Here is a 20,318-nt window from a genome sequence, read left to right on the forward strand (position 1 = left end):
TTGCTGCACAGCAAGACAAGGGGCAAATGAGAATCACGGGTTAAGGATAAAATCCATTGGACATCAGGAGCATTAACGACTCATATTATCTTTACCAGAGAATGACAGTAGCTAACTCCCGAGATAAGCTGCTGAAAAAAATACCTAGCCTGCAAAACCAACAAAACTTAAGATGACTTTGTTACTTAGAAACTTAACAAATTAGCCAGAGTGAAATACACACACTGGAGGGTTATGAAATCATAAGTATTGGCATGCTGTAAGTGTAACTATAATTTTCTTTATCATTTCCGGGATTTTATGAGGGTACAAGTACAAAAGTTTTCAAAAATTGGAGCTTCCCATTAGTCAAGGTCAGTGATCAAACCTCATCTTCACTGAACCTTCCTGCATTGCAGATTCGCTCGAAGAGCTCTCCACCAGCCGCATACTCCATCACGATACCAAGATGTGTAGGAGTCAAAACTACCTGAAATTCCAGAACATCATTTTACCCCAATGAAACTGATTATATTTTATTTGGATCCTTCACAGTGAAAACCATATCAACAAACACAAACCTCCCTGAACCGAATGATGTTTGGATGGCGAAGCGATCTGTGGTTTATGATTTCCCTTGCCACATTCTCATCAATCTACGACCAAACAATGAAACATATAGTTAAAGTCATACACATATACATATAATCATGTGAAACAAATAAGATATTGTGTTTTTTTCATGGATTCATAGAATGAAATGGAAAGATTGTAGCTTTTTCGAGCACCGACTCCGGAATTAAACAAATGGGTTTTCCTACATGAGGTTTATAATTCTAAAAGAATTAAACTTCAAAGCAAAAATCAAAGCAAAAACAAATAAGTAAACGGAGAAATGAAAAAAGGAGGAAAAGTAAGGACCTTGTGGCCGCGGTCGATGAATTTCATGGCGACGAGCTCTTTGGTCTCTTTGTTCCTCATAAGCCTGGCCACCCCAAAATTCCCAGATCCAATATCCTTAACAATCTCGTACTTTTCCATTTTCTACGTTTGATTTCTTCTAATTTTGCTCTAGGGGTTCTGTATAGAAACTCCAATTGAGCTGCACACCACGGAAGCTTGAAACGATCCAAGCTCACACAACACCCAGAAACAAAGAGAAACTGAACCGAATCGGAGAAAACCCAAAACCCAAATCCTGGAACGAGATCAGCGTTCTAGAGAGAGAGAGAGAGAGAGAGAGAGAGGGGGGGGGGGGTTGGGAAGGAAGAGAGTTACTGAATTGGATCACTTGCTGGATTTGATTTGGGGAATTGATTAGGTTGGGGTTGCATGTGGTGAAGATTGAAAGAAAGAATGTTCTATTTGGAAAGAGAGAGAGAGAGAGAGAGATAGAGGTTGAGGGATCCAAGATGCAGAGGGTCTTCAAGGTTAAGCAAAAGGAATCACAAAGAAAGCTTTATAATGGTGAGCTTTCTTAAAGATTTATTTACTTTTCATTATTTTATTTTTCCATTTTTGCCTGGATCAATCTCCATTTTTAACTTGGGACGACAACGGGGCGAGTGTGAACGGGCGCCACATCCATCTGTCCTTTTCGTTTAAGATTTATTACTCCATTACTGCATGGATTATTTTCGGATTTCTTCCTTTCAATTCATTAAGTTTGGAGATTCAAATCGTTGAAATTTGATCCAACGATTAAAATTATTACAATTTTTAAAGTGGACCCATGTTTATAACTTTTAAAGTGAGGCCCTATTTACAACCGTTGATCAAATTTTAACAGGACGGATTGCCGAACTTGATGAATTAGGAGGAAGAGATTTGAAGAGAATCCCTTTTCACCGCATCCATAACTAGTTATTTTAATTGAGAATTCCTCATTCTTGCATCGGGGAATAGGAACAATATTTGATTACTCAAAATTGAGTAGTAATTTTTATTTAAAATTTTTTAAAATTGTTCGTTGTTAATTTATAGAATTTCATGTTTTTAATCATAACTGTTTGAAAACAAATGAACGGTATTGGTAAAAGCATTACGAATCGTCTATGTATTTGTTACAATAGATTGACTAAACGACCTTAGTTTTAATTTATTTTTGGCACAAATGATCTTTACAGTGTGATTCATAATATGAATAGTTCTGATCATAAACACAAAGTTTTATGATTAAAACACTCAGAATTTTAAGTATGAACTTCTACTTATCTTTATATAATCAAGTATTGTTTAGAGAATAGTATCTCTAAACCTGCATCCACCAATTCGCTTTTTTATGAAAAAATTAATTAGTAATATTTTTTTGCTCATATATGAAACATAAATTAATCGACTCGTATCAAAAGGTTAATAAAATAGTGAATAATTCCACATCCTCTAATTCGTTGAATGTTCATCAATCCCCGTCTCAATCTTCTTTTATATATAAAACCAGAGCCCCAATTTCGGATCACGGCTTCGACAAAATGATTAGGACCAGAATACAACCAAAGAAAATCAAAAGCAGCAAAGAAGAATGCATAAAACAATACAAGGGTAATTTTGTAAATTTACTTTTTAATAATTTTGTCTTAGAACAAGTGGATAAGCAATCTGACAAAGTTAGGAGCAATTAAGTATGAACAGTCATATCACAAAATGTACAAACAAAGCATTTTAAGTGACATGTAATGCTGGTTATAAAAAATGTTTTTTGAGGGGGTAGGCTTAGCCTCGCAATGGACTAGCAATAATATGATTTAATCATTTGTTTATTAAATATTATTTTCTCTATTTTTAAACACGTTCAAAATATCTTAAGAGACATGTAATGCGGATTATAAAAAAGTCGTTCGCACACGAATAATTATTTGATTAAATTAATTGTCAAATGAGTTTTTTTTCTTTTAACAAACGATATTATCTAAACATTAAGGGGATAGACTAAGTTTATCCTTAGATTAGCAATAATGTAATTCAATTAATTATTTATTAAACATTATTTTCTCTATTCTTAATGTAAATTCTATAGAGACCAATGTTATTATGATACTTAAACTGCTTTAATTGGTTTATAAAAGGTTTCTTCTAGCATGATATAAGATTATTCATTAGGTTGTGATTTTCACACACCCTTACCTACTTTTCCCACACTTCTCCATATTTTTTAATACTTAATTGGTATCCTACTATTTAATCTTCCATATATACCCCTCCGTATTTAATCTTTCATTAATTACCATAAAAAAGTAGGAAGGGTATATATGGAAGATTAAATAGTGGGATACCAATTAAGTATTAAAAAATAGGGAGGGGTGTGGGAAAAGTAATTAAGGGTGTGTGAAAATCACAACCTATTCATTTACTTCAAATATTTGACTTTTCTTTTGTCAATTTACTCATATAAATATATTTAAAACGTATAAGTCACGCTTTGCACGTCGTGATTTAAAAAATATCTTATGCACGCGTGTGTGCGCGTACATGAACGCTAGTACTTATTAAAATAAAAGGTAATACAAGACATCACAACTTGCAAAACCAATGGGTAAGACTTGCAAACGTAAATATTATCCACAAAAGCAAAATATATGCAACTAAAAGGTTAACATAATTTTCTCATGACATCAAGGGCTTTTTTGACAAGTACTTTTAAACGACTAAAAGCGTTTTTAGAGAAAATGATTTTGAAACTAATCCTTAGTAAAAATGCAAATTAATCATAAAAAAACACTTGAAATACTTATTACAAGAAGCACGTACCATAAAATTAAAATCACTTGCCAAACGAGTCTCAAAATACCAACTTTCCTCCACAAAAGCACCAAAGTTTTGCAGGGTCTAAATATCACCACAAAAAAAAACAAACTTGAGCACACATCAAAGGCTCCACAGTAGAGTGAAGCCGACTTCGATGAGCACTCACAATCCTTCCACTAGTACGAAATGTGGGTTGCGTCCGAAACAAGTAAAGGCAGAGAGAGTGGAATTTGCAAGATATATCTAGCAAGCACTGTGCAGAGTCGGACATTTCACACCATTAGACTTCCACCAAAGGAACATATATTTCAAATTCATTATTTCTTAGCAAGAAAGGCTCCTCATTTGTGGCTCGTTCAGAAGTGCTTTTAAATGATTAAAAGCGTTTTGGTAGAAATCACTTAATAAAAATGTAAGTGAATATTAGAAAAGCACTATTCTAGGAAGCATTTCAAGTGCTTTTGGAACCCAAAAACATTTTCTTTATAAATGTTTTTAGTCATTTTGAAACAATTTCTAAGCGAGCCCTTAACATTTAAAACATACCTCCATCCAACTTGAGTGCACTAGCAGGAATCTTGTGCTATGACTGCTACACTAGCATGCAATCCATCAAAAGCATCCGCAAGAACTTGAGATATCAGATTTTGGTGAAGAAAACAATCCGGAAGGAGGGGAACATGCCAATATAATTGTTTGGCATTTTAATTAAAATGATTTATGAGATTAATATAACTTATCACTTTGGTCTTTGACATTGAAAATCGATACAAGTGGTCACTGAGTGAGTTTGTCCGCCGAAAATCTTTTTGATCATTCCCTAAAAAATATGTCAATATTCTTAGTAACACCCGTTTGTGTTGTAGATTTTTCGGTTGCATCCTCCCTATAACTGCCTTTGTACCCAATACGAGATAACAAGAATCAAAACCATTGGAGTTTGGCGGTGGTGGAAGTGATTGTATTGTTGTCTCTTGAAAACTCAAACTCACTCTCTTCTCTCTTTTAAGGATGAGTATCTCTCCTTTTATTTTATTTTTCACTTTTGAGAGAGAATCCATGGAGGATGGGTGTACATTTGAACCAAGGTGGTCTCGAGACTACTCGGAATCCGAAAAATATATCTGTGAAGATCTTTCGAGGACCTCGAATATTTGATACGAGTCTCTTTTGTGTCTATCAAGTGTTTGATGCAATAAAAAACTGGTAAATTGTGGTTTGACCCCCTGAACTATTTGAAATAAGTTAATTAACCCATTTTCGTTAGATTTCATCCACTGTTCTGTCAAATTCAAGGGGAAATTAGTCATTTTTATCATCAATTCTTACATGTCAGTTATAGCCATAAATAAAATTATGACATGTGGAAACATAATAATGTGAAATGGGCCATTATGCAAATGTTTGGTTTATTTATGTTTCTTATTATGCTATAAGTATTTGAATTATTACGTGTCCATGTGTCATTATTTTATCAGTGGTTATAACTGACAAGTAAGAATTGAAGATAAATAGATTAATTTACCCTTAAATTTGACGGAATAGTGGACGGAATCCAACGAAAAAAAGTTATTGACTGATTTTAAATAATTCAGAATAAGTTTCAACTAGATAATAGTTTAGAGGATCAAACCGCACTTTATCCAAAAAATAAAAACTAGTTGGTGCTGTGAAGCCCAACCATAAAACCCAACCCAAAAGGCTAAAACTGAATAAAAATTAATTAAAATCGCGATCTACCATATGTCCCATTTGTCCCATTTGTCAGAGATAAAAAAATAAATTAAATTAAAGAAAAATGAGATACGCGTTCCGATCCGAACTCGCAAACTCTCTCTCTCTCTCTCTCTCTCTCTCTCTCTCTCTCTGTCTCTCTCGTGAAGACTTTTGAGAGTTGTTGAGTCGAGTCCGAGTGGCCTCAGCCTTCACCTCCTCTGCCTCTGGGAGAGATCAGAATCATCACAACACAAATATTACACCACCTCCTCGCTGACCGTCCAGATCCCACCCTTGCCGGCGATCGCCATGTTCTCCTCCGTCCGATCTCTCTCCCTCTCCCTCCTCTTCGTCTTCTTCCTCCTCGCCCCCGCTTTCGCCACCGAGGCAGATCACAAGGTAAAATTATCCCCCCCCCCCTTCTCTCTATCTCTTCCATTGCGTTGCCCAAACCCTAACATTTTCTCTCTCACTAAATCCCCGTAGATCTCTATGTTTGTCCTTTAAAACTTTAAATTCCGATTCAGATCCGTATTTTCTACGGCTGGTTATCATGTAACTGTGTAAGCATGTGTATATGATGTTAGGGTTAGATCTTAACTGGGTTTTTCTTGTTGGTCCAATTATTGCTGTTTTTGTCTTATGGGTACCTACGATAGCGCTTGTAGTGGTGAATTGGGACTTGCAATGGTGATTTTACCATAGGGTTTTGCTATTATGTGAATGGGGTCTAGGGGCCTCGAGGATATCGATGACGAAATTTGCGTGAGCTGGGTTTTATGCTTGCATTTGAGTAGATTTATGCATAGATGCTTCGTTTAGCAGAACAAAAGACATCAAACTTATCGAAAGTGCAGATCTTGGAACTTGAAAACTACTTTGCACAGATAGCTAATATCACTACGTATCCATAACGCTGAAATGACATCTGAATGGGATCCACCTCCACCAAAAACTGGTTGCAAGTCAATCTGCCATTGTAACACAAGAAGCTTGCCTTGCATTAGCAAAAAATACTTTATGAGTGCTAATGTACTGTCCATATATCCATAAGTCAGGTACCTGTTCAATGAACCCATTGATCCTCAACCTAGGTAATTTCAAAAGACATTAGTTTGAGGCATCCTGATGCTCTAATGAAGCATATGGCTGGCTGCCTTGAATTGTAGATGTAAAAGATGATAGCCTGAAGCCTTTTTCTATAATCGGCACGTGTCAACTAGAATTTCACATACACTGTCATTCTGTCATCAATTTTATTAATCTAACAGGAAACATTTTTGTTAGTTCTAAGTTCACACTTTCCTGCACTGCTCTGATAATAATTGTATTGGATTGATCCATGCTTGATCTAATTCTAAATTATCTGTAAATATTCTAATGCTCCCTTGCTTTCGTTTTCAGTATCAAGCAGAAGATTCAGTTACCCTTTGGGTGAATAAGGTTGGGCCCTACAATAATCCTCAAGAAACATACAATTACTACAGTCTTCCTTTCTGTCATCAATCTGAAAATGCTGCTCACAAGTGGGGTGGCCTTGGTGAAGTCCTGGGTGGAAATGAGTTGATTGATAGCCTGATTGAAATAAAATTTCAAAGTATGTAGGCTTCCTTGCTTTGCTTTAATTTTTGTTGCTGGATTGAGGTATTTCATTGCAACTTGATCTGTTTCATTTCTATATGCAGAAAATGTGGACAGGACCACCATTTGCCAACTTGAACTTGACGATCAAAAGGTTAAACAATTCAAGGACGCAATCGAGAATAACTACTGGTTTGAATTTTTCATGGGTATGTTTTCAATAAAATTATTTAATACGATATGTATACATGGTATAAATATTGGTTTAGATCAAATTGAAGTATGGTGTTTCTAGATGCATATGAAGTTTCTGTTGGAAGTCTTGAGTTAACATTCCAAAACACTTATGGACTGTTGATTTACAAATTTTGTACTCTTTTTGGTATATAGCATGCGTTTTATTTTCTCTGGGGAAGTCGGTGGCCTGTGGGGCTAGAAGGCCTGCAATTCAGCGTAGTTACTGGAGAATGTTGTGGAAAGAATGAAAGATGAGTCGTACGTATCTAGCGCATGGAAGAGGGATGTAGGAAGCAAAAGATTAGGGCAGAGTTATCATTAAATCAATATTAAGAACATTTCTTGTGCTTATGTTTGGACTACAATATAGCTGATGCAATAAAATTATTTACTTAGATGTTTCCTTAGTCATAAAAGTTAATTAATCATTGTATTGTGACTTACATGTTTGTCTATACCTCATGAGCTACTTTCTAATTGTTGCCAAGATCAATATTACTTTACGAGAAACTTGATTTTTAACTACAAGAATTTTGTGTTAATTACATTTTCATAAACAGTATAATGTTAGTATTGGCTTAGGAAATGCTTGAAATTATCTGAAAGTGGTTTTATTGCGTGTGTTAATCTGGATCTCTGTGGAGGTCTACTGCAAGGGTTTATTTTCTTTATGTTTTGTGGCCAATTTGTTTTATATGGGGGCATTCACTGATCCTGTATTTTGTCTCTTTAACGTATTATCTCCCCTGGATGTTGCTGTGCTGGATACATATTCAGATGATCTCCCTTTATGGGGTATGTGGTATACTCATTCCTCCCAATTTGAGCTCATGCTTGTGTTATCCTCTTATTAAATTGGTCTTCGTCTTCTTGTGATATACTAGGCTTTGTTGGTGAGTTGCACCAGGACAAGAACAGTGAAAATGGCAAGCATGTCCTTTACACTCATAAAAGTATCATTGTTAAATACAATAAAGATCAGGTTTGCGATTCTCCATATCAGATGTGGTTTTTATAGTGGGCTTGAGGATCTATGATTTTATTATAGTTTATAATTTTGTAGATCATTCATGTGAATCTCACTCAAGATAGTCCAAAGCCATTGGAAGTAGGGAAGAAATTGGATCTAACATACTCTGTCAAATGGATTGCAACCACTGTCACCTTTGCACGTCGATTTGATGTCTATTTGGACTACCCTTTTTTTGAGCACCAAGTAAGAACTGACTGTTTATTTGTTTACCTATTTTTCTTTCTGGCGTTGAAAGTGTATTATCCTAAATTCAGTAGAATTATGTCTGCAAGGTATTGTAACATTGGTTGCTTGATGATGTTAATATATATATATATGTGTGTGTGTGTGTGTGTGTGTGTATGTATGTATGTATTTTAATTTTTAATGAGCTGTATGTACTGTTTTGCAATATGCAGATACATTGGTTCTCGATTTTCAATTCATTCATGATGGTTATATTCCTTACGGGTTTGGTCTCAATGATATTGATGCGGACTCTTAGGAACGACTATGCAAAGTATGCTCGGGAAGACGACGATCTGGAGACTTTGGTATGGTCTAATGATTTTGTTTATAATCATATCATATCCTTCTTTTAGATGTTTTGATTTTTTTTCTTATGCGACGACATAGATAGAGATACAATACATAAAATCTTTTGTGTGGAGACCCTTTTGAAAATGTGCCTGTTGTAGGAAAGAGATGTCAGTGAAGAGTCTGGCTGGAAACTTGTGCATGGGGATGTTTTTCGGCCTTCTCGGAATTTGGTTGTCCTTTCAGCTCTTGTTGGCACAGGCGCTCAGCTAGCGTTGCTTGTTCTCCTCGTCATCTTACTGGCAATTGTTGGGATGTTGTATGTTGGGTATGTTGACTGCTTGCTCAAAAGTTCTTGGGATGCTATTTTGGGTTATTGTTTTCCACTTGCCTAGCTTTATTTATTTTATTATTTTCAAAACGTTTATATTTGAATCATAAACATGTAAGTTGTGCATACATATATGTTTATGTAATTAATGTTAGTCCAACTATGCATCGCTGCACATTAATGGTTCCCTGTCTTATCTTGTTATCTCATATTCCCATCTTAATTAGTTCATTACTATTTGTGGTCCTTGGAGGAATTGCTAGATTTTTAATTGTGTGTTATACTTACATCATTGCATTTATCTGGTGTCTCAGGAGAGGTGCAATTGTAACAACTTTCATAGTGTGTTATGCCCTTACATCTTTCATTTCTGGTTATGTAAGTGGTGGGATGTATTCACGGCATGGGGGTATGTATTTCTTTGTTTGATATGATAGATGTGCTAGTCATTCTGTTTAAGCTTTCTAACAAATCACTACAATCTTTATCAGGTAAAAACTGGATAAAGTCAATGATACTCACAGCATCCCTATTTCCATTTATGTGCTTCGGGATTGGGTTTGTCTTGAACACAATTGCTATTTTCTACGGGTCACTAGCAGCTATTCCTTTTGGCACAATGGTGGTTGTTTTTGTCATTTGGGCATTCATCTCTTTTCCTCTAGCACTTCTTGGTACAGTTGTTGGAAGGAACTGGAGTGGTGCTCCTAACAATCCTTGCCGTGTGAAAACCATTCCTCGTCCTATTCCTGAGAAGAAATGGTATTTAACCCCATCTGTAGTCTCAATGATGGGAGGACTTCTGCCCTTTGGAAGCATATTTATCGAAATGTATTTTGTCTTCACGTCCTTCTGGAATTACAAGGTGAAATTTCAATAACTATGTACTGTTTATAGGATAGACTTGCTGATTACATAGATCTGGAGTACAAAATAACATTGCAAACATAGGCTGTGCATGGCATTCCTTAGAGTTAGACAAAGTTACAATAGTTGGAGTCATTATGACACCAAGCTTATGAAAACTGTTGAATTCATGAGGTTCATTTGCTGAATTTTACATCTTGAAAGCAATGATTCCTGGTCTGTCTTGGGAATCATTTGTTTGTCAAAGACTCGGTGAAGTTCTGTTGCACCACATTTGAGCATATTCTATGTTGTTTAGAAAGCTGCTAAAGTCTGTTGTGGCGAAAGTGCATGATACTTGTTGAGTGTGGACACAATGATTAACATGAATAGTAATGTATTTCTTGGTCTTTGTGTCTCAACAGGTGTACTATGTCTATGGCTTTATGCTGCTTGTTTTTCTGATTCTCATCATTGTTACCGTATGCGTGACAATTGTGGGGACATACTTCTTGCTTAACGCCGAGAACTACCACTGGCAATGGACTTCTTTCTTTTCTGCTGCATCAACAGCTGTCTATGTGTACTTGTATTCAATATATTACTACTATGCAAAGACTAAGATGTCGGGTTTCTTCCAGACCAGCTTCTATTTTGGGTACACTTTGATGTTCTGCCTTGGCTTAGGGATCCTCTGCGGTGAGTTTTATCTTATGCACTAACTTGAATTTCAGTTCCACTTCATGGATTTTGAGATGTCAATATTGTTTTTTGCTCGACTCTTGTTCCCACCCAACCAGTATGGCAGCATGAATGTGGGCGACCAATTGTTGACCTATGTATTTAAAGGCTTTTTTACGGTGCTATCATTTCTTGATTGAACTATGCTTGACCTGAGCTTTAGTTGCAGAGTTACTAAGAAGAATCGTCTCTTCTTGAGTGCCATGTTCTCCCACCCTCTGATTATTTGTTTGTTTCCTTTTCAAATGTGCAGGAGCTGTTGGATATTTGGGTTCCAATTTGTTTGTGAGGAGGATCTACAGAAATATCAAGTGCGACTAGAGCATCTCCGCGAGGAAATGGACCTGATGGAGCTTTACCGAGTAGATTGGCCGTTGTTGAGGTACGTGGTCAGGGATGGGGATCCAGCAACCACTAGAGACCGAAATCGCAGGGTTGAGGATAGGGAATGTATTCTTTCTCTGGACTTGGGAAAGCCCTGAGAGGTTTTTTTTGTTTCCCCAGCTGTCAGTGAAAGCCTAAATTTTAGATTGCAGAGATTGTTTTATAATCTAAGTTAGCGGTCGTCGTACTCCTGTTGATTTTATTATTTTCTTTTTTTCGTCCTTTTACAAATAGGTGCCCTATTACTCTTTCTATCTGTATGTCTTTGGGATGGATGGGAAGTAAGGGAAGGGCTTCCCGAAACGAACCTTTGATTCCGAGTTATGTAGCGACTTGTGAATTTTGATTCCATCTGTACCTTGCATATATAAGTATCATTGTCTGAAACCTCACTTTGTGTCTCTACATCTTTGCATGATTTGTTTCGAGTATTTCTTTTAACCCGATATGAATGACAATTCGGGTGATCTCGTGATATTCCGTTGTGGGCTTTTTAGTCAAAATAGTTCTTGAAACATGCGTTATTTCTCATTTTGATCTCAGAGATTATTTATTATTAATCATTTTGATCATTCCTTGAATAATTATATTAAATAAAGATTAAAATGACCAAATTACCCTCAATTTAATAAACAATAGGTTAAAATGATTTGACAAAAAATAAAGGTATTTTTGTTATTTTATTCTTGTTTAATGAAGATTTTTCATGGAATGATCAAATGATTGATAATGAACAAACTTATGGATCAATTGCATTGATTTCAAATTTCAGGACCAAAATAAGGAGTTACGTAAATCTCAAAGATTATTTTAGATAAAAAGTCTTACGTGGTGTCGTAATGAAAATTACGGATGAGTATGTCTGTAGCCAGAGCCGATAGCAAATGGTCCTTTTTATGCCGTAAACGAGCTCTGTTTCTTCGACATCCATGTTGTGCAAAAACTGCTACATGCTGACATAAATCTTCGTACAAAAATTACATAAATCTTTGGATCTTTTTGTTAAAATCTTGTTGAACAAGTAATCCTAGTTTATGATAGCCTATTGTTGTAGATGGTGCTAGTTTGATATCTGTCAATTTCCTTTCCCCTAACAGCTAACTATGTAATCCATTAATATTATCGTTCTCCTCAAAATGATAGCCTTGTGTTATACAAGTAATGTTATAGTTAAGTCAATCTTGGTGATTTTAATTTAACCAGTTTTTTTTTTTATAATACGATATTTCAAATTGCTATAATCTATTGAAAGAGAAATTTGAACTTAATGTCAGGAGACAAAAACACCATCTTAGCCAATCGGCCTGACATACATTGATCTAGCTAATAGACCTAACTTGCATTTGTATTTTGGCCTACTAGAGATTAGATTCTCTTTTATCTTGTAGTCCAGAGCCGAAGGACTGAGAAATTCAGATCAGTCAAGAGAAAGATCCGAACTCTTAATTTGTGTACAGTAGACCAATAAAATGAACTAATGGAAGCCATAGAGTTAAAAAAAAGTGGTCCGAACTTCTTAGTCTGTCAGCTTCGGATTGCTAGACGCGGAGAGGATTCGATTTGTAGTTGAAATAAGACCAAAAACCTCGTTCAGAGGATTGTGCCCGCCACATTCACTCACTCCTATATGGTCCTGTGGTGATGATAAAAAGATAGAGTGATCCACAAGATTTTGCCACGTGGCAGATAAGGGTTGATGCCACTTCACCCTCTCTCTCTCTCTCTCATTTGTAGCCACAATTTCCACAAGTCATCCCATTTATCAACACTACTAAGCCTTTCACTCCCACTCTCTTTAGCCACAACACAAAAGCCTTGCAACCAAAGCAAACCAAAAACCATGGCAGCCACAGCAGCAGCAGCTCTCTCAAGCACCATGGTCAGCACCTCCTTCATCCGCGGCCAGCCGATGACCAGCCTGCGGTTGTCCCCCAATGTCGGCCAGGCCCTTTTCGGGCTGAAGGCCAACCGCGGAGGGCGTGTGGCGATGGCTGCCTACAAGGTGAAGCTGATCACACCAGAAGGGCCACAAGAGTTTGAGTGCCCTGAGGACGTATACATTCTCGACGCGGCGGAGGAGGCAGGAATTGACCTGCCCTACTCCTGCAGGGCAGGGTCTTGCTCCTCGTGCGCCGGCAAGGTTGTGAGTGGGAGTGTGGATCAGTCGGACCAGAGCTTTCTGGATGATGATCAGATTGGCGGTGGATTTGTGCTGACCTGCGTGGCTTATCCGTCGTCTGACGTCACACTTGAGACCCACAAAGAAGAGGAGCTTACTGGTTAAGTGCTTTTGAGCTTTCTCATGATGATGTCATGTTTTGACGGCTGCTGTCCGGTTGAATCTGGCTTTAGTTTGTTTCAGGATAAGGTTGTCTTGTTTCTAATTATATGAGTTGCTTAATGTTTTTGTACTTCGTTTGTGGTATAAAAATCATTGTACCTTCACCCTTGTATGAACTCTCTCTCTCTCTCTCTCTCTCATCTGCTTGGAAGTGCTTTTAGGATAATAAGTGCTTTTAGATAATTAAAAGAACATCTGATAACGTTTGTTAGTAAAAGGAAGGTTCAAGAGGGAAGAACTTGTAATGAAAGTGCTTGTGAAGGTAGAAGGTATGTCTTAAAAGCCATATTTAACTGACAGTGGAATGAATTTTAACATGGCTTAACAGAAACTTCCAAGTGTTCAGCCATTTTCTAAACCTAAACAACGCCCTCGCTTGCTAATCCATAATCGAAATGGTAGGATTGTACTAGAGTTGAATGACGAGTAAGAGTCGGATTCCTGTTGATTCCAATTACGAAGCCTCAACTTGCTAATCAAGCCCTTCATGTTTTCTGAAACAACTCCAATAGAGTATCCATTTGTTCCTCCACTCCATCATCATCATCGCTGTTTATCGGAGGCTGTGATGCACTGATTCTCACCGCGTCAGATAAATACTCTTCCACTCGAAATGAGTAGTCATGCTGAGATGGTCCGGAAGTCTGTTGATCAGTCTCGGGTTGCTGTTCCATTGGTGCTACCGTTACTTGATGTAGGGAGTCCAAGGATGAGTTCCGAGACAAGGTACCAGATGCAACGGTTATCTCATCCCTCTCGTCTGTTGTATCAAGTGAACAAACTGACCTTGTTGCGTGTGAGTGTTTAGACCTCTCCTTTACTCGCTTGCACCAACTATGGAGCGAATCTCTAACACTCTCAGCAACAAGAGCTTTCTTACACTGGGATCCCATCTGCAGTCACCAAATAGCGAGAATGAACCATAAAAAACAACTCATTCGTGCGAGTCAGAACAATTTCTTAGCTTCTGTGACATCCATAAGTTCCCGTAAATAAGAAACCGTTAGTTTGTTAGGCTAAGTTAACAATCCCGGAAAGTGTGCAGTATTGTGCATTACGCAAAATTCTAACGTAAATCAGTGAAGCGTTTAAACAAACCTGTGTAACAATTACGTTCAGAGGCACTGTGCCGTAACTACACCAGAACTGAACAAGAACACTGCAAATTGGCAATCACCAAAAAATTAAGAAAAACATTGTAAGATGCATAATACCGGTACTCTTAACATGTCCACGGTCAACCTCTAGGACTGATTGACGCTAGGATCCCGTTCATATGCATCAGCATGACCAGAAATTATTGCGTTGTCAAAGTACAGAACATACCCGCAGGTCAACCGAATAGCGATCATTAAGTGGTTTTTCATGAAGCATGATCTCTCCTTAAGCCCCCACTGCATTTACAGAGGAAAAGTTCAATACAATTTCCATAATCTCTGAAATTTCATCCAACCAATTTATATGTTGTTACACGAGACTAATGCTCTTACCAAGGACCAGAGAAATGTCGCCATCTCAAAGGCATTCTGCAGTCACACCAAGAAAACTCGTGAGGATCAAAATAACTACAATTAAGGCGTAAGATATGATTTCAAATATTCGTAACCTGAAATATGATGAACTGTATCAACCGCAATAGTATCACAGGTTTTCCAAACCAAAACAAATCATCACGTGGCTTTACTTGAGTCCCATTAGCTGGCCCTGTTTGTTCCACTTCAAGTGCTAAGGAAGAGACGACATGCTGTAGTTTCGTTCCAACCAGCATGACAAGCTTTGACATGAACCATCCGAAAGAAAAATGAGAAGGAAGATTGTTTTATAGACGATTTACTTTAGAACAATGATAGCATGTGAACTTACAATGGCAGGGATGAAAGAAAGCCAAAAGTAAATATTCAAACCTGCAGAAATCGGAAAAATGTCAGGAAATAAGGCTCCAATAACACACACACACACGTGCGCGAATCTATTTATTTGCGTTCTGAAGACACAAGACTTTACCATGAACATTTACGAAAATGCAGACTATGGAATATCCCCAAAGTGGGCAGCTGCAAACGAAAAATTATTCAGATACAACAACCTTCATCCCGTAAGATAATTAAGATCATAATATGAAATAAATCCATGTTCACTATTTGATTAAAAAAAGCTGTTTTTGTTTTCTCCAATAACTCATCTATTCAAAGCTTAACGTCCAATGACACCAACCAGAGGGTAAAAACATTCCGAGTGATATTTACAGGCATTGGAAAAGGTCATTTCATCTTCTATCGATATTACATACTTCTGTACTGTCCTATACAGCCTTATATTAACAGGAGATGTGAATATAATATAACAGATTGTCAGTCAAGAAGCGCAAACCACTACAACTCAAGTACATACATACAATACAAAACTCCCAAATATCAGAATATAACATAGTTTGGTATAAAGTTACGTATGTAATCCAGAAAAGTGCTTACCTAATACCCAGAATGCCCTGAAATTCATCTTCCATACTCCGGACCATGTATTTATGAAAATTATACGAAAGTGGAAGTTTGTGCTTCTGCATATTACGAACGCATAAACAAAAAGCCATGCGCATCAGTACAATAACAACATCAAAAAGCCATGAGAAGGGATGCTATTCCAGCGAACAAGAAAGTCAACAGAAATACACTGGTTACTAATCTCAAAACACTTAGAGTGATTAATACACTCTAAGATCTGCAACTTTATCCAGCATGCTGCATATTCATTCAGATAGTTTGAGGTTTCTAGTGCAATTAGAAAACAGAATGTTTACTAACTTTTTGTTTTACAAATAAAATAAAAGGAGAAGAGAGACAACCGATTACAAATATGAATACAAAGAAAAATGAGGTGCCAAAGTATGTCTTGTACATAAGCGGTAAGAAACCAACGTGTTCAACTAAGGGAATCAATAATAATATACTCACACTGATGAAGCCTGAACGCAGAGCCAAGTAATCTGATCTCTCTATAGAACTCTTAAATTGTCGTAGAAAGCAGAGCTGCAGCATTAAGATGAAAATCATTACTTTAAAGACATTTGAAAACTCAGGATATTGAAGATTTTTAGCAAATAATTGGAGATAAGGGCCTGATCCATATTGCCCTTGCAGTAAAGAAGTTTTGACTACTATGTGTTTTAAAAGTTGTCTTGATCGGAAAACACTAGGCAAATGAACTCAAAGGGGTATGTTTCAGCTCCCTTTGTTTTTATCAAATCTTACAAAAATTTGTTACCATTAGTTTTTGTGAAAAGGGAGAATCAAGGTTTAATATATCTTCTTTTGTATCAAGGATGATAAGTTACCATCCAAATTAGAAGCCGATTCCTGCTCCATGGATGAGATGTGTGATGGAAAATAAAGGTAGACTGCCGCTTCATGACCTTGTTTTTCTTTGCTAAAGAAAACACCAATGGATTAGTAGGCTCATATAGCCAAGATAATATATATGTACTTCAAAGACTTGCAAAAATAGGGTAATGAAGAAGGCATGGAAATGCACTAGAAGTTATCAGTTGAAAGGAAGCAAAAAAATCCACAAAATAAAACCTCTGAATTTACTCTTCTAGACTCCAATACTGAAGCTGATGCTAGTGTGTGTGTGCAGGTGTGCGTTTTTTAACTCATATCAGCCAAGTGCACATTTCCACACCAGTTTGTGTTATTCGGTTGTTATCAGAACCCCTTGACAATGAACTAATATTCTTTCCCATATCTAACTCCTGGGTAAATATTCTCAAGTACCAACTTCTAGATTTCGACCAAGAAAATTCATCGTAACAAGTTCATTTCTTGTGTCCAAGATAACTTCTCTCGGCTCAGATATCTCAATAGCCAATTTTTTGGTTCAGACTTGACAAAAAGAAACCCAGGCCTGCTGTTCTATAACCCTCTTCAGACAGAAGTGTAAGTGCCACAGGCTGGAGGATGGTTATTGAAAACAAACCTTTCTTGTTTAAATTAATTGACATATGTAATCATTAATGTTAGCTAGTACGAGACATCACAATATTTGATTTTGCTTAATCTGATAAGGTTACAGGTCCGCAAGCATCAGGTTATCCAACACTACCGACCAATTTCTCTGATAAGATGGTGTCGAATGGCCTTGAAATTGACCTCAATTAGGCTATTGCGTTTAGCAATTGAGAAAATTTTCACCAGCATAACAAGGCTTTTAACAGATTCATTGCTAAGTGAGTGCTGAACAAATTCCAGGAGGCACCTTAACTATCTTATTTTTCGTTTTCTCATGTACCTTGAAAATTCGCATCAGCCAATGAGATTGCTTGATTTTCCCATTTCCTCCAACTGTAAATCTGTAAACAGGTGCACAAATTCAGAATGCAATGGCCAAAAACAACAAAGCCTTATCCCACTAAGTGGGGTCGGTTGTATGAATCCTAGAATGCCATTGCGCTCAGTTTTGTGCCAAGTCTTCCGTTAACTCCAAGTACTCCATGTCTTTTCTTAGAGTACTTGGAGCTAACGGAAGACTTTTCTCAGAATGCAGTGATCATCACAAGGAAATGAATTAGGGATGAAGATTGCACCTTGCTCATAGCCAAAGCCACAGCCAAACAACTGTACAACACATGGATGATCCCAAGAACGAACAGGAACCGGTGCAGCTGCTCCAGTCCCTCATAAGAAACAAACGGTTCCCGGCCCTGCAATTAACCATTAGAAATTGTAAGGAAAATGCATCCACAAATCTTCCAAATTTTAACTTCGGAAACCAGTTTACCTCACCACATTGATGAGAAAAATCAGTTAATCCTCTTGGAATCTGAGTCTTGTTAGGAGAACTTTCAAGCATGACATGCTTCTTGGTGCTGTCATCTTCCTCGGAACATATGTAAAATTTACTGGTGAAAAGGGAAGAGTTTACACAAATCCCAGAGATCCACCTTGCCGATTGTGACAACAACAACGATATTAGGCCAAGCAGCATCAGTTCTGCCATGAAGACCGAAATGCCAATTAGAACAAGAAGAGAAATGTAAACATTTAACCAGCATTGTCACAAACATTAGGGATATTAGAAGTCTAGCACTCCTTAGTAGAGAACTTGTACTGTTTGAACTTAAACCCGAGGCTCAACTCACCTTCCTTAATCTTCTCTAAAGAAGCAAACAGCGCTTTCCTCCTTGTCTTCTTCAACCACTGCACACAAAATAACACCAATCACTGTTGAAAACTAAAACTAAAATTGAAAGATCTTAAATCCAAAATTCATAAATGCCCTCAAGAACTTGTTAAGCTCGCCACTTAGTACTATGGTCTAGTGGTATTCCTCTTCACTTGTAAGCAAGGGGTCTTAGGTTCAATTCTCGCCAAAGGCGAATTTGAACCACATTATTGCTAGCCCATTGTGAGGCTAAGCACACCCCCGCCCCTTTAAAGAAGATAATATCATTGTTAAAAAAAAAGAACTTATTAAGAATAAAACAACCCTCCATCACAACAACATTCAAACTTATTTCCTCTCCTTTCCTGCCCTTTTCTCAGCAACCAAGCATAGAAACTGTCGAAGCAGGTCCCACATTGAAAAAGTTAAATCGCCATTATATTGAATGGTTCTACGACTAATTTTATCAAGGCGTACCACTAGACCGTCTCGACGTGTTCGATGGAAACTTGTGAACTAAACTAAACAGGTAGGTCTGTGGGTTTCACTTGATAAAAAATCTAGTGTCCAAAACAAAATTAATTGAGCAAAGTAGCTAGCTGGGTCCCAGACATTGAAGAATCTACAAATCAGCAAATTTTCCAAAGCATTTCATCATCAATTCGTTACAAAACTCTTCTCATATGTATATCTCCAAACTAACAAAAATGTATGCCAGATAGCTAAATGGGTCCCCGACACATCAAAATAAATAAAGGACGCAATTTTGCTCACCACTGTCAAGTGGTGACGTGGTGGTAATGCTCACCACCATATTTATCAATTTTGAGATTTGTATCTATCTACTAGAAAAACTCGAAATTTAAACTCATAAAATCGCCATAAATATGATCGTGAACAAAAATACCCTAAAATAAAACCCATTTTCTTTTCTTGAAGCTATAATAAATTAGATACAGCATTACAACTGTGAATCAAAAGACTTCGTCAAGTTGGCTAGAACACCAAAAGTTCAAATCTCCGCTCCAATTTTAATCAAATTAATTCAAATATCTCTCTAATAAAAAATATTAACCAAAAGAAATTTACAGCACTAGAAATAAATTAGCTTTCTTACAAAACATTTCCCAACTAAGCAGAACAAGCCAAGACATTTTGTTTACCTTTCCACATCTGTATATTGACCTTTCTACCAGAAGGCAGACAAAGACCATAACAACAATAACCGAAGCAACTGAATACGTTGGCGTCTCGGCCAACGACCTCTGTTGCTGTATCACCTCCTCCATCTCCTCCTCCTCCTCCTTCCTCCTTCCTCCTCGACCAACAATCAACAGTCAACAGAAAACCATCAACTGTTACTCTCAAAGGTTTCGACTTTCTTAGTTTTTAAGGAAAGATGGCAACTTTCTGGAGAAAATGGAAGCTGCCCAACAGCCCAAGTTGAAAAAAGCGGAAAGAAGGAAAGATCCAGGAAATGGGGAAATAGTAAGACCACGTTGTTGTGTAATATATTAATGTTGTTGAAGAGAGAGAGAGACAGAGAGAGAGAGAGGGGGTTTGAATAATTGATTGTGAAAGTAGTAGGCGGATCTTCTTCTTCAATAGTTTACATATAGGACCTGAAGTTTGTTGCATTATTTTTATCCTTTTTCTTTGTCCGGGTTGTGATTTTCTAAACAAACCCACCTTCCATTTGCTTTGGAATTGCT

General features: G+C 37.1%; 4 protein-coding genes across 4 annotated transcripts in view; 2 read left to right on the plus strand and 2 right to left on the minus strand.

Annotated features, from left to right (window-relative positions):
* Nucleotides 1-1,418, minus strand: part of LOC103946318 (serine/threonine-protein kinase SRK2A) — a 3,625-nt gene extending 2,207 nt beyond the window's left edge. The window contains exons 1-5 of the mRNA XM_009356977.3: nucleotides 901-1,418; nucleotides 561-635; nucleotides 368-469; nucleotides 96-149; nucleotides 1-3 (exon numbers count right to left, since the gene is read on the minus strand). The exon at nucleotides 1-3 is cut by the window's left edge and continues 90 nt beyond it. Coding sequence (XP_009355252.2) covers nucleotides 1-3; nucleotides 96-149; nucleotides 368-469; nucleotides 561-635; nucleotides 901-1,020 — 354 coding nt within the window. The 5' untranslated portion in view covers nucleotides 1,021-1,418. The remainder of the gene's footprint in view (nucleotides 4-95; nucleotides 150-367; nucleotides 470-560; nucleotides 636-900) is intronic.
* Nucleotides 1,419-5,612: 4,194 nt separating this feature from the next.
* On the plus strand, nucleotides 5,613-11,500 carry LOC103946317 (transmembrane 9 superfamily member 1). The gene is made up of 12 exons (XM_009356976.3): nucleotides 5,613-5,838; nucleotides 6,844-7,036; nucleotides 7,125-7,229; nucleotides 8,035-8,052; nucleotides 8,142-8,239; nucleotides 8,321-8,473; nucleotides 8,689-8,823; nucleotides 8,968-9,134; nucleotides 9,452-9,546; nucleotides 9,629-10,002; nucleotides 10,409-10,682; nucleotides 10,978-11,500. Exons 1-12 carry the CDS (start codon nucleotides 5,749-5,751, stop codon nucleotides 11,043-11,045), a joined length of 1,770 nt encoding a protein of 589 aa, XP_009355251.1. The 5' UTR covers nucleotides 5,613-5,748; the 3' UTR covers nucleotides 11,046-11,500.
* Nucleotides 11,501-12,882: 1,382 nt separating this feature from the next.
* LOC103946316 (ferredoxin, leaf L-A) lies at nucleotides 12,883-13,551 on the plus strand. The gene has a single exon (XM_009356975.2). The coding sequence runs from the start codon at nucleotides 12,949-12,951 to the stop codon at nucleotides 13,390-13,392; it is 444 nt and encodes a 147-aa protein (XP_009355250.1). The 5' UTR covers nucleotides 12,883-12,948; the 3' UTR covers nucleotides 13,393-13,551.
* Nucleotides 13,552-13,672: 121 nt separating this feature from the next.
* On the minus strand, nucleotides 13,673-20,307 carry LOC103946313 (MLO-like protein 4). Its single transcript, XM_009356974.3, has 15 exons — nucleotides 19,770-20,307; nucleotides 18,584-18,641; nucleotides 18,223-18,434; nucleotides 18,029-18,145; nucleotides 17,734-17,794; nucleotides 16,781-16,872; nucleotides 16,401-16,475; nucleotides 15,921-16,006; nucleotides 15,454-15,503; nucleotides 15,313-15,353; nucleotides 15,056-15,223; nucleotides 14,940-14,975; nucleotides 14,776-14,843; nucleotides 14,548-14,608; nucleotides 13,673-14,342 (listed from the first exon to the last, which is right to left on the minus strand). The coding sequence occupies exons 1-15, from the start codon at nucleotides 19,893-19,895 to the stop codon at nucleotides 13,935-13,937; spliced, it is 1,659 nt and encodes a 552-aa protein (XP_009355249.2). The 5' UTR covers nucleotides 19,896-20,307; the 3' UTR covers nucleotides 13,673-13,934.
* Nucleotides 20,308-20,318: the final 11 nt, after the last annotated feature.

Source organism: the organism of the source record quoted next, unplaced genomic scaffold (genome assembly GCF_019419815.1).
Source record: "Pyrus x bretschneideri cultivar Hongxiangsu unplaced genomic scaffold, Pyrus_bretschneideri_v1 Contig17, whole genome shotgun sequence".
Taxonomy (NCBI): Eukaryota; Viridiplantae; Streptophyta; class Magnoliopsida; order Rosales; family Rosaceae; genus Pyrus; species Pyrus x bretschneideri.

Bases quoted from the DNA above. Each gene is read 5' to 3' on its own strand.
- LOC103946316 (XM_009356975.2), top strand. From the start codon at position 12,949: ATGGCAGCCACAGCAGCAGCAGCTCTCTCAAGCACCATGGTCAGCACC.
- LOC103946313 (XM_009356974.3), bottom strand. From the start codon at position 19,895: ATGGAGGAGGTGATACAGCAACAGAGGTCGTTGGCCGAGACGCCAACG. The intron at 16,476-16,780 runs GTAACTTATCAT...TTAATGCTGCAG, and splicing joins ATCGGCTTCTAATTTGGATG to CTCTGCTTTCTACGACAATT. The intron at 15,354-15,453 runs GTAAAGTCTTGT...CGATTTCTGCAG, and splicing joins CATTTTCGTAAATGTTCATG to GTTTGAATATTTACTTTTGG.
- LOC103946317 (XM_009356976.3), top strand. From the start codon at position 5,749: ATGTTCTCCTCCGTCCGATCTCTCTCCCTCTCCCTCCTCTTCGTCTTC. The intron at 7,037-7,124 runs GTATGTAGGCTT...TTCTATATGCAG, and splicing joins GATTGAAATAAAATTTCAAA to AAAATGTGGACAGGACCACC. The intron at 8,474-8,688 runs GTAAGAACTGAC...TGCAATATGCAG, and splicing joins ACCCTTTTTTTGAGCACCAA to ATACATTGGTTCTCGATTTT.